General features: G+C 45.6%; 1 protein-coding gene across 1 annotated transcript; it reads right to left on the bottom strand.

Moving 5' to 3' along the window:
• Positions 1 to 2,762: 2,762 nt before the first annotated feature.
• LOC310778089 (rho-related GTP-binding protein RhoE-like) lies at positions 2,763 to 11,873 on the bottom strand. Its single transcript, XM_083638415.1, has 5 exons — positions 11,453 to 11,873; positions 11,258 to 11,345; positions 5,124 to 5,233; positions 4,455 to 4,580; positions 2,763 to 3,333 (listed from the first exon to the last, which is right to left on the bottom strand). Exons 1-5 carry the CDS (start codon positions 11,555 to 11,557, stop codon positions 3,094 to 3,096), a joined length of 669 nt encoding a protein of 222 aa, XP_083494541.1. The 5' UTR covers positions 11,558 to 11,873; the 3' UTR covers positions 2,763 to 3,093.
• Between the last annotated feature and the right edge of the window lie 1,069 nt (positions 11,874 to 12,942).

Genomic DNA, 12,942 nt, shown 5'->3' with positions numbered 1-12,942 from the left:
GAAAATATACCGGGGACCGCTTCATTCTGATTTGTGATTTTGGGCTAAGCTTAATTGTTTCCACGCTAACGTGCTTGACTTTTAAATTGATAGGTTTGTCAGATTAGAATCTAATCCATGAACCATTTTAGATTTAAAGCGTAACATATTTTCGTTGAACTATGAAGCTTTTGCACGCACAAAAAAGGTTTTATTTTTATTTTCCTGAAAACTTTCCGCGGACCCCCTGGCAAAGTGCCACGGACCGCTGGGGGTCCCCGGACCCCCATTTGAGAACTACTGCCGTAACCCCTTCAAGGACCCCTGGGGGTCCCTGGGCCCCACTTTGAGAACCATTGCTCTAGCTATTGGTGTTTTTGTCAGACTCAGGAAACTGTCCCCATATGGTGTTGTGGCACTTTGGAATGCAGCTACAAGAACATTTTGTCAAATGCTTACTTATTCATGCAACAAAAAGTCATTTACCATTCTTGTTACTGCAATAATCTTTTTACAGATTGGAGTTTTAGTTCTACAAAGGCAAAGCTGCTCTGGCAGTACACGCACGCACGCACACACACACACACACACACACACACACACACACACATATATATATATATACACACACACACACACACACACACACACACACACACACACACACACACACACACATTCTTTTTTTTTACCTCGACTACAAAGCACTGGAGTCTCCATGTAAGCCGTGGCCTCCACACTAAATAAACTGCACTCTTTATGACAAGCTTATGCATTTATAAGCACAAAAATCACATTTTTCAACTACAAATTTACAATGAAATTGGACAGTTGTGAAATTAAAACTTAATTTGAACAAACAGTTTGGCGGGTAGGCAAAATCTCTGGAAATGTAATCAGAAACAATACAGTACACTGTATTCCCAAACTTTTCAGACCAAGTACCACTATACCACTATGTACCAAACCAAATTTCCACTTCCCACTGTGGCTACTAACTGTATCCCCCCCATAAAGAAAATCACTGATTTAACCATGCAAATATATCAGAAAGGCTAAATAGTAGTAGGCTACTGCTGCGAGTCAGACCCCAAATAACCAACACATATTAACAGATACATGTAAACATCTTATTTGCTGGTGCTTGAGTACCACCAGATGGAGCCTCGCGGACCACCAGTGGTCCCCAGACCAGAGTTTGGGAATCACTGCTTTATGGTATGCAAGGCTCAGTGAAACATCCAAAGATATCAAGGTGACTGTGCCTCATGTTGTTGCTCAACTCTTTAGTTTAACCTCTCATATCCCTTTGCAATATGTCACCCACAACCATATCACAAAGCAAGAGAAACACAACAGAGAAATAGTACCTTTTTAAAAGCTTCAGAAAATGAAGCGATTAAGATCAGAAAAAAAGATTACAGAATTCATTTGATTTCACTGGTTCTAATCTTCCAATACAATATTGACTGGGTGTGGCTAATGTGCACATGAAGCTTGCTTAGCATGATTTCCCTCCAAAGCTTTTCCACAAACAAAAGGGATTGTCCTGTTTGATGAATCCAAAGCCCTTTTCAGACATGCAATGCAGTGAACTCCTGAAGATATTCCAGGCGTGACTCAGATGGACCGTATGAATTAACACAACACGTGTCTGTTGTGGGTTGTGCGGCTGCGCAAATGGATCTAAACCACCCAAGCCCTATGTCTGTGTGGCTTGCAGAACGGCTCATGTTGGAATACTACAGTTTAATGTCCAGAGCGAGTGAATGGGCGTGTTGATGACGTTGGGATTACTTCTGTTATGCATCCCAACATATAGTTAAATGGCACTTTTAGAAACCATTAAGGTTCCCGTACAATTTCATTTCATGAATGGACATAGTTACGCGGCTGGATTATCTGGAAGAGAAAACGCCAAATTGGTCAGTAAACAAGAAAAAAGCTGAATGCTCATGGTTTATTTTCCTCCCGGTCTTAAATCGTGAAAATGCAACAAAGAGACGTGTTGCATTATGAATTCAAGATAGATTTTGTAGGGAGAAATACATTGAAAACGGGTCAGATATGACTTGAATGCCACTTGTAAAATCGCATTTTCCAGCGTTTAACGTTAGCGCGACCACTATTTGGCAAATTTTTTGGTACATCGCAAATCCCTCACTTTTTGGCAGATCGCCACTCAAGGTTTTCTAACCCTATCGCCAGAATAATGCATTGACGGTTTTTTCATGGAGTGGAGAATCGCTTTCTGAAAATGTATTTAAGTCTGTCACACTGCGATTCCCGCAGCATAATGTCTCCTGCGTCACCCCCCCCCCCCCACCCGCACTCTCCACATGGGAAATTCCCCCATGTGTGAAAACAAATGACACGAAACAATGCCTCTTGTCTTGAAAGTAGGGATGCACCGATATGAAAATTTTGGCCGATGCCGATAACCGATATTAACATTGCTGTTATGGCCGATAACCGATATTTACCGATGTCGATATGATGACCACATTTTTATGATCATCACATTTTGTACATATTGAAAAACACATGTTAACACTGAATTTGAAAAAGTTATGCATTTCTTTATTTGCAAAGCCTTTGGAAAAGCCCATAAATCATAGATTTACTGCATTATTTCATATCAATGTGAAGAATTTGGCTGATAATGATAGCCGATATTAACATTGCAACATCTGACCGATACCGATATGACCGATATGTTAAAAAATGACTAACATCGGCCGATACCGATATGATTGCCGATATATCGTGCATCCCTACTTGAAAGGGTAACTCTGGACAATGTCCTTGACCTGATTCAACAAACATAGTCCAGAGTTCATGTCTAAATGAGGCTCAGTTAGCCTAGGAGAATACAGCTAGCTTGCACAAGTCTGTTGGGTGAATCTTACTTCATTTTACAGGTAATAAGTGTAACCTCCAACCCAAAGGTGCTTTTCCCTCCTCTTCCTGCTCTTCGGTAGATATCCAATTTGGAGAATGGGAGAAAAGTCTTTGGAGTCTTTGCACCAATAATCCAAAATACTCAATGTGCATTGTCCATAACAATTGGTTCCTCTTCTGCATTGTCCATAAGAATCTATTCTGTACTCCTGTTCACATGACAGCACAGGTTTTGGCTTTGGTCTGCGGATAGTCCCTCCCCGTGGTGGGTAGGTCTCCTCGGCTGTGAGAGCTCCCCCTGGTGGCCCTGGAGGACTTGCTGTGCTTGACGTTCTTGTTCTTGCTGACGCAGGCCAGCGTGGCCACGTGGAAGATGTCTCTGACGCTGTTCTCAGACTGCAGGGAGGAGCACTCGATGTAGGGGGCGCTCAGCTGCTTGGCCATGTTGGAGCCCTGGGACAGGAAGAAAGAGTAATCATAAAGACACTAATGCAAACACTCACAAATCTTGTATCCAGGCATTTTGTATCAAGGCCATTTTTGTGTAAAATGATCTTACTCGACTGGCAGTTTCAACAAATTTAACCTTTTTTTTTCTTCCCCAAGATAATGCTACTTGTTTCAGGATATTTACTTGACTGTCGTCTTGTTTCAAGATGTTTTTTGATGATTTCTTGAAAGACTTTTTAATTTATTTTTTCTTCAATTTTTGAATTTATATAGAGGCAAAGTGAACTTCACTTCCTACTTTTCCCCCCTGTACCAGCGCTGAAAAAATATGAATGGCGGTGAATGAAGTATAACGTTACTTTTTTTGATCCCGTTTGAATTGCGCCACGGGGTGCCCACGTTAATTTTGTCAATTTGAAACATAACTTTGCATGTCAAGAAAGTCACAGTTTGTCGGCAAACTGTTGCACTATAAGTTATAAATCAGAAAGACTACATACACTGTCGCCTAATACCCTGTTCAAGACAACTCGGACCACCGGAAAAAATGGGTTCCGACCTGTAAAAAGTGAATTGAACGGTCGTCCAGGCCGGAATTACAGCTCGGAAATTCGGGTATCATTCAGAGCTCCACTTTGTCCGAGTTGACGTCATATCCATACATCTCATCCAAAATGTTGCATTACCGCCTCCACTTCCCAGAACCCTCCTTGGTTTTTCCCAGTGTTTTCCCTCCGACGGGGGAAGTTCAGCGTGAACGCAAATATGCCAGGGGCGGAGGTTCCGAGATGAAACCTCCGGCGGTCCGAGTTGTTGCGACATGCCACAAGCTTCCACGAGCTATGTAGTTTTTATACGAAACTAAGCCCTACTTTTCAGTTTGACAAAGTGCTTTCCACAGATTGATGTAGAAGAGCAAATGGATCCAACATCAGTATCAACCTATGCCCACACACTGACAGTTGTTCTAGTTGCAGTTGCTCAAAAGGATAGTATTTGTATTGGATATGTAAAACGATGTCTCAGTTATGGACAAAATGGATATCATGAGCATTATGAGTAAGTAGCCATGGGAATAAAAGTGGTCTATTATTTCTTCCCCATGATTCATGCAATGCACCCACCTGATCATACGACACTGCTGGCTGTCTGCTGTGGGACTTGGTGAAGAGGTCCGTTCGGAGGTCGGACTTGCATCCCACCAGCAGCATCTTGGTTTTGGGACAAAATTCCTGGATCTCTGCTGTCCACTGGACCGGACAGAGAGCAGAAAGTCGTTAACAGTAGTCGGCTCCTTGGGTGTTTGTGTGTTTCAGTGAGTGTGTATATTCATATCTGAACATCGATGTGTATGTTTGATCCACAGATTGCAGTTCTACAGTGGAGGTTTGAGAGTTGGAGAGCTAGCTAGAGAACGAAACAGACTGGTGATCATGTTCCCTCTGGGATATCAACCCCCATGTCAGCCCAGCCCCCCCCCAAACCCCCCCTCCCCCCAACCCTTCGGACCCCACTGCTCTTAGCTGGCACACAAATGAGGCTCAGTGACATCACAGGTCACAAGGTTAGACTACATTCAATAGCCGTGTCTGGGAACAAAGTGTGGCCAGACTACCTCTTAACCTCACATGAGTGCCAGAGGATCACCGGCTAAATAGCTCTCCTTTGTTGGCTCTCCTTCCCCCATACTCTTTTTGAGTGGTCAAATCCTGGACCTTTACCACTTTTCTTTCCCAGAAGACGCTGCTAGAATAGCACCTAGGGGAATAGCATCCAAACATGAGCTCACCCACCTTCTTCAGGACGCTGTCTAAGGTCTCTGGTCTGCTGATGTCAAAGCAGATGAGGACGGCATCAGCATCAGGGTAGGACAGAGGTCGCACGTTGTCATAGTAGGGTGAACCTGCAATTCAACAATATGTGCACGTCAGTTGTGGTACAACATAAAGCAAATCCTTGCTCTAGTGTTACAGGTGTCATTCAATGCTAGAAGGACCAAGAGTCGCCCCCTTCTCAAGTCCCAGACCTTGAGTTCTGTACATTATGCATGTGATGGACAGGCTTGGTACTGATTAAGCTAAATCAGAAGCATGCTCCTGGAGGGGAATAGTCATACATACAGCATGAGTAGTATGTTTAATACTGTCAGCTTTGTTGTACAAACCCATGTACAGAATGTGTCACACAATAAACTGTTGTTGCGTGTCGATATTAATCGCACCAAGACCAACTCAAACCAAGACAAGTGATTTTGAAATGTCGTTCCCGTGTGTTCAAACGATAAGCGTGAGCAGTCGTAAATAATTCTTTGTCAGTGCGGTTATGTTCTTGGTGTTATCTAGGGGGGCTCCTCCCCATCCCAGATGTTTCTTTGGCACATCCCTTCTGCAAGAGGTTAACAGCGAAATCCACCCCTCTACAAACTACATACACTGCAAAAATGACTGCGAACAACAAAACTCCAGTGATTACCAGATGTGTTCATGATGCATATATGTGGTAGCTGAGTCATAGGGCTCTGTCTCCACTCTGACTGGTCCCAGTGTACAGTAACGCAGCCCTTCCCCTGGCCAACAATGCAGTGACTTAGACAATGACTTTGTTATTCCCAGGCATGGCTAGGATTACAGTGGTACACATACCAAAGCCATCCAAAACACAGAAGCTTACAAGTCCCCCCCTACACACACACACACACACACACACACACACACACACACACACACACACACACACACACACACACACACACACACACACACACACACACACACACACACACACACACACACACACACACACACACACACACACACACACACACACACACACACACACACACACACACCAAGCAAAGTATACAAGGCAGTGAAGGCACAAAATATTTCATTTCTGGTGCCGTTGGGTGAGCACAAAACAACGTGGAACGCACAAAACAACGTGGAACGCACAAAACAACGTGAAACGTAACACTGTGAACATTTTCTTCACTGAGACAGTGGTGGTTGGATGCGAAGGAATGCACCTTTCCCTCAGGCTGTTAGCGCTGTTTAGATCCTGGATCTCACTGGATCACGTTGCCTTATCCAGGTAGAGCGAAACCTGTCCGGAAGCTACTCTATTGTCCCACCGTCAGGAACCTAATAGCGGATTATTTCGTTTCCCAGACTCTGGTGGTCTCTGAATTCCACGAGAAGGTGTGGCCGGCATGTAGAGTCATTCAAACCAGATGCTGGAGACGGAACGTTCAGCAAAAGTTAACAAGGTGCTGAGCCGAGTATTATATGAAGATGAAAAAGAAGGTTGCACACAGACTTCTGTGATCCCATAAATCAGGAAAGAAGACTGAATTGTAGCACTCAATGCCCTCATCAGGTTACTGCCCAGCCCAGGCTATAAGATGTTTAATCCAGCCGAGAGCCACTCATAATGTCTCGTACTTTCTCCTATTTCACACAGCCTTCATTGCAGGGAAACAGTAACGTCGTATTTCTGAAGAAAAGGGGTTATGTCATTCCAGTCATTCGGCTCTTTGCCAAAGGTTTTTTTCCCGTCAAACACAAAAGAGTATAGAATAACCGAGCTTACTGAATCGCTCCATTGAATTCAAAAGAATGCGGAGGCAAGTATGCTATTTCATGGCATTATGGAAAGTCATAACAATCACTCAAAACCTGACCTATTACTTTTCAGAGTGACTTTATAACCCCCCCTCAAAGCCAAGATGTTTTGATACGCAAATGGAATCCAGATGGTCCCTTCCAGACCCGCACATGGCCTAAAATGCAAATGACCCCCATTGGTCTCGTTCTAATCTTCAATCTAACTCACCTAAACACAAATTAAACAGAGTCAGAACTCTCCTGTGTCAGAGAGGCACCAGAGAGGCCCCCGCGGACATGCCACAGTTCCTCAACACATGCTGCAATTTGACGCCCCACCCTGCACATTTCCCCCCGCACAGATCCACACGGGCAGATGTAAACAATGATGACATATTTTCACGTCTGGCGAGTCAGGTTTCTCCTGTTAAACAAACAGAGCAGAGGCCCTCTGTTTTCATAGCCTTCGCCACAGCATCTTTCAAACGTCTCTGACCCTCTGCGTGAGGGATTTGTATGCAGAGCTGTTCTACGAGGGCCTTTCCATGGGAACATCTGTGAGACGGCAACGCGGTCTCCCAACTCAAATACAGAGGGGAATTCTCGTCGGAAATCAACGGTGCAGGAGGTACGGTGGTGTGCAGTGGTAAGCACTATCGCCTCACAGCTCGAAGGTCGTGGGAGCGATTCCCACCTGGGGACGAGGTGAACGCTGAAGGAATGCGTGCCCGTCCGCATGTCCTCGAGTGCCCACCACCCGGGTGGGGTCGGCAAAAGGGCCTTTCTGTGTCTGGAGTTTGCATGTTCTCCCCGTGCCTCCCGGGGGTTTCCTTCACATAGGAACCCCCTTCACAAAAACATGCAATATCCTGGTTGCTAATGTGGTTCCTCCTCTGGTCGTTAAGGGCGCCTGTTCAGAGGGAGGGGAACTGGTTGGAATAGCGTGAACCTCCCACGTGCTATGTCCTACCGGTGAAGCTTCCTCTGTCAGGTGAAAAGAAGCGGCTGGCTAACTGCCCATGTCTCGGAGGAAGCATGGAGCCAGTCTCGGCTCTCCCCAGATCGGCAGAGGATGGAGTAGCAACCAGGATTGAGAAATCAAGTGAGCACTAATGGGGGATAAAATGGGATAAAAAATCGGGGGGGGGGGGGGGGGGAATCAACGGTGCAGGAGAGGCAACCGCTAGTCACGAGTCACGTGACCGCTAGTCACGTGGCCGCTAGTCATGTAACTGATACTGTAACGTCACGTGTGATGTTTACAATTGTCCATTGGCACCTAAGGGTGAAAGGGATTGGCAGACCTGAAGTGTACTCGTCTGGCAAGCGAGAGAGCGTGTGTTCGACTCCCGAGCGAGGCATGTTGTGTTTTTACTTTCGGTTTTAACCCAAACCCAGAGGTTCCCAACCGTGAGGTCGCTTGGAATTCAAATGGGGTCGCCTGAAATTTCTTTTTTTTTTTCTTTTTTAGGTTAGGTTAGGATTCTAAGAATAAAGTTAGAATTCTGAGAAAAAAGTCTGAATTCTGAGATTAAAGTCAGAATTCTCAGATAAAGTCAGAAGAGCTGATGATGAAAATGAGTTGGAGGTGAGAATGTGTTGGTATTGGAGCTGATGAAAATGGGGAATCTGAAAGAAATAGCGTATAGGGGAGCGGAACAAAGCAAGGACTGATAACAGGCGGTGCTCTTTCTTCAGCCTCAGACTAATGAATTAATACTGTGAACTCCTTGACAATATGAAGTAACACCCATTGTGGTGACCTATGTGTAGGTACATTTGAAAACATCTGTGCCATCTGTTTTGGATCATCACTTTTAGCATGAGAGAAAATATCCACTGAGAACTTTTTCATGTGTGTGTGTGTGTGTGTGTGTGTGTGTGTGTGTGTGTGTGTGTGTGTGTGTGTGTGTGTGCGTGCCAAATCCCTGACCGCTGACATTCCATTGTTGCAGCGACGTAGCTCAGATCTACCAATGGAGTCTATGCATCTGTAATGACCTTTCAGCAAAGTGGGTTACAGCCCTATTCTCAGGTGCCATCCGTCATGCTTGTGCTCCAGAAAGCTCTGGAACACTGAGCAGCGATGTGATGGCAGGAGAAGACCATCTGTGGTTGGGACGATCTGGGAGCCCGTGACCACCAAGAAGGTGAGCTCATTTCCCATGGCAAGGATGTCGTTTGGCTGCACAATTTCTCTGAAGTCTGCTGTGTCTGCCAAAGACACAAGCAATAAACCTGGGATGTATAGAGTGCATACCGTAAGTCACGCGGATCCCGGACGATAAAACATTTGGGGGAACGGGGGGAGAAAAATAAAACGTTTTACCCCAAATGTTTTATAGTCACTCATGATTCCTCTTGTAGCCGACTCACTTGGTTTGTCCAAGAAAAACTCTTTGTACTCTTTTACAAAATGTCAATGGAGAAATTAATGGGGAATTCATTTCCTGAGTTCCCATATGGACACTGGAAGGGGGCGGGGCTTAGGCCAAAAGAAATGTGTAAAAATGTTGGCTGTTGCAAAAAGCATCCGTGAACAAGAGAAAGTATAGCAGGGGCAGTCTCCAGTCTAGACTGGAACAAAAACAACACCTGACAGGCAGATCTCAAAGTGGCTCGCCTCGCGCTGCTCAAGGTTATCACAACAATTCCACCTTATCGCATCATCACGTTATGACAACAGAGAGACACTGCTGGAATGCCTCAGATGTGTGTGTGTGTGTGTGTGTGTGTGTGTGTGTGTGTGTGTGTGTGTGTGTGTGTGTGTGTGTGTGTGCGTGTGCGTGTGTGCCTGTGTATGTGTGTGCGTGTGTGTGTGTGTGCATGTGTGCCTGTGAGCACGCTGAGGTCAGCTTTTCCTGATTTGTGGTGTAATCACAGAGCTTGGACAAGCCCTGGACAAACCTCCAGTGAGGAAACAATCAGCTGGAGGTCACAGAGGAGACCTGAACCCCTGCCCCCGAACACCCCCCCCCCACCCCACCCCACCCCTGGCCCACTGGAGGAGGGACGGGGGGACGGGGGTGGAGGGGGTTCAGGGGGCGTCCATGGCCTGGCTACAGGAGGTAATTACCTCCAGACCTGGGGCTGTGGGACATCCCCAGAGAGGGGAGTTGAGTGTGTGAGAGGGGAGAGGAATGTGAGAGGACAGGCCAAAAGCTCCAGGAGTGACTGTGTGCAAGTGTTGCCTGAAGGCTGGACTGAGTCTGAACAGGGTTACTTTGCTCATGTATCTGAATACCAGATATTGACCAGTCTGTTATGATGTTCCTTGCTGACCACAGTGTTGAAGACATGGTGTGACATTTGATTTTCTTTGCATTTTTTTTAAATCTTCGCATTTGTCATTGTAAATAACTTAACATTTTATAGACAGCAATGTACCCCAAATGTTCCCTACCACACTGAATAGGTAGGTGGTGGTGATGGTGGTGATGGTGGTGGTGTCACCCTGATTTAAAGAGCTGCTAATCGGAGAATTTCACTAGTCAGTCAGTGTTTAGTGTTTAGCGATGGTCTATATTGTTTCAGACGCTCTTCCACCCTGACAGGGATATCATTCTAAGGCAAAACATTGACCAGCCTACTTGTCATTTGTGGCCATGAAAATGAAGAAAAATAAAAGATGTTGAATATCAGCACAAAGTATTGTGTATCTCGGCTACTTCAATACAAAACTATCAGGCTTCAAAAACCAGCCAAACCTTATTTTGAACCACTCCTTTACTCCGCTTAAAATTAATGATAATATTTGTAAGCTTTTATTCTCTTATTCGCTAGGAGGAGGATTACAGATGTTGACTATGGAACACGAGTCCTTGTTTACCTCCAAGAGCTTCATCAGAGCCTGCATTCCAGACAGGCAGCGTCACACACTTTCTGTTCAACTCGACCATAGGATTACAGTAAATGACCCAACACTGCCCAGCCCAGCCCACACACACCCAAGTCAGGGAGTTCAACTCTGGACCATTCCAAGCAGGAATCCCCCCATCATCTTTTTCTTTCCCCCAAACTTTGTCATGTTGGACTCCAAACTGAAGCACCAGGATGCAGATTTGATCAGATTTGAGCCATGAGATAGCTTTCTGATTTTTGTTGTTGGAGTTTACAGTAGTTTAGAATTGAGGAGATAACACTGAAGACATTGAAACTGTTGATTTGCAATTACATTCATATTGATAGTATACTCTATGTGCCTTTATGGGCCTTACCTATTTAATGAAGTGAAACTAAACCCCATATTTATTTTGCTGGGAACCCCCTATAGTAGCTCTGCGCCATTCATCCCACGCAAAGCTCATGCAGGGTGAAAGTCTCACCTGAAGTGTCCCACAGACGCAGCTCCACTCTCTGCATGTCAATTTCAAAACTAGCCGTGTAGTTTTCAAACACCGTGGGGATGTATCCCTGTGGAGAAAACAAAACAGGACGGACAGGTTGGCGTCTGTAGGGCATTTCATGTCACAGTGGGGGTGTGGGTAACGTTACAGGCTGGCTGTCTAAACGTTACTTACCTCTGGAAAGCAGTCTTTTGCGAATACGTTCAAAAGAGCCGTTTTTCCACACTGACTGTCTCCAACAACCACTATTTTACATTTGACACTCGAATTAGAATCCATCCTGAACTGAAGTCAAGTAGCCTAGTTATTCCTTTGGTGCCACGCCGCGCTGTGTTTTAGATTCAATACATACAAGACATCCAGCAAAAAAACATCAGTCCGGACCGGACCGGACCGCTGCTGATCTCAGAAATAAATCCAAGTGAGAAAATCGCATCCCAGCCCGTCTGTTAACAGATCCGTCCAAAGCGCAACTTCCAGAGAAGTGGACTCAGTTATGTGGAGGTGAATTGAGAGGCTGTTTGAAGGCTCCTCTCTTCCAGGCTTCACAGCTTGTTTGGGATGGCGGCTTCACAGCTTGTTTGGGATGGCAGCTGGTCGGTCGGGTCCAGACAATCCAGACAGCAGAGATCCATGCAGCAGTTTGAGCAGACTTCCAGCACGACTCTTATTTCTAGTGGAGGGCGGGGCTCAGCCTCCGCCTCCATCATGGATAGGCTCCTGATCACAGATGACTCAACACACTCAGGCTCGCAAGTCCTCCACATTATGCGCAAGTTCTGGACCCACTGTAAAAACCAGTTTTGAAGTTGAATTCCAGTGGTTGTCAGTGTGTGTGTGTGTGTGTGTGTGTGTGTGTGTGTAGTTTTGGTCTGAGTGAAATGTTCTATGGCATATAATATTGTAACGAAGTGAGTATTTGTCCAAGGAACTGGAGACTTGAAGTTGGTACAGGCTTTTTATTCTTGTCTTCACAATATAGCTCCTAGCAGCTAGCTTCGCTGCTAGCTCTGCAACCACCCGGTCAGCTCGCCCACATGGCCTGACTGGCCTCCGCCCCGGCCGCTGGTCACATATATCCCCTTCCCCCTAGGAACACACCCACACATATCAGTTCCTAGGTAAGCACGGAAACACCCCAATACACGCAATTACCCGATACGCTACATTTCCCCCACCCAACTTTAATGTCGCTTCCACGCGACATGCACAACCCACACATATCCCCCTGTACCAAAACACACCCAACACAACATTTTGCCCATCACCACATCAAAATCTAATTCCCACAAACCCCCCAACATTTCAATTCCCCACAATTAGTCCCTTCTTTTTTTCCAACACCCCCGTCATAATGTCCAGTTTGCATCAGGTACTCCGTAATGTCTAGTTTTCCATTAGGTACCCCCATAATGTCTAGTTTCCCATTAGGCACTCCATAATGTCTAGTTTTTCATTATTTCCTTTCTTTTTCACACATTTCAATTCAAACACAAGCCCCCACATTTTCCTTAACTTTTCTTTTAAACCCCATTTCCATCCCCCCTTTTTCCCAGCTTCTGTCCCACCTGAAGCACGCTAGTCCCGCTCAACCCCCAGTGGGGTTAGTCCTCTGCAGTGTAACTCAGCACGGTCCACACCCCTCACACTCCCTGCAGTATCGC

This window comes from Poromitra crassiceps (genome assembly GCF_964638095.1).
Source record: "Poromitra crassiceps genome assembly, chromosome: 6".
Lineage (NCBI taxonomy): Eukaryota > Metazoa > Chordata > Actinopteri > Beryciformes > Melamphaidae > Poromitra > Poromitra crassiceps.
Note: the sequence above shows the minus strand (reverse complement) of the source record. Positions and strands in the feature narration are given on the sequence as shown.

Bases quoted from the DNA above. Each gene is read 5' to 3' on its own strand.
- LOC310778089 (XM_083638415.1), bottom strand. From the start codon at position 11,557: ATGGATTCTAATTCGAGTGTCAAATGTAAAATAGTGGTTGTTGGAGAC. The intron at 11,346-11,452 runs GTAAGTAACGTT...TTTTCTCCACAG, and splicing joins CAAAAGACTGCTTTCCAGAG to GGATACATCCCCACGGTGTT. The intron at 5,234-11,257 runs GTGAGACTTTCA...GTTGAATTGCAG, and splicing joins GCGTCTGTGGGACACTTCAG to GTTCACCCTACTATGACAAC.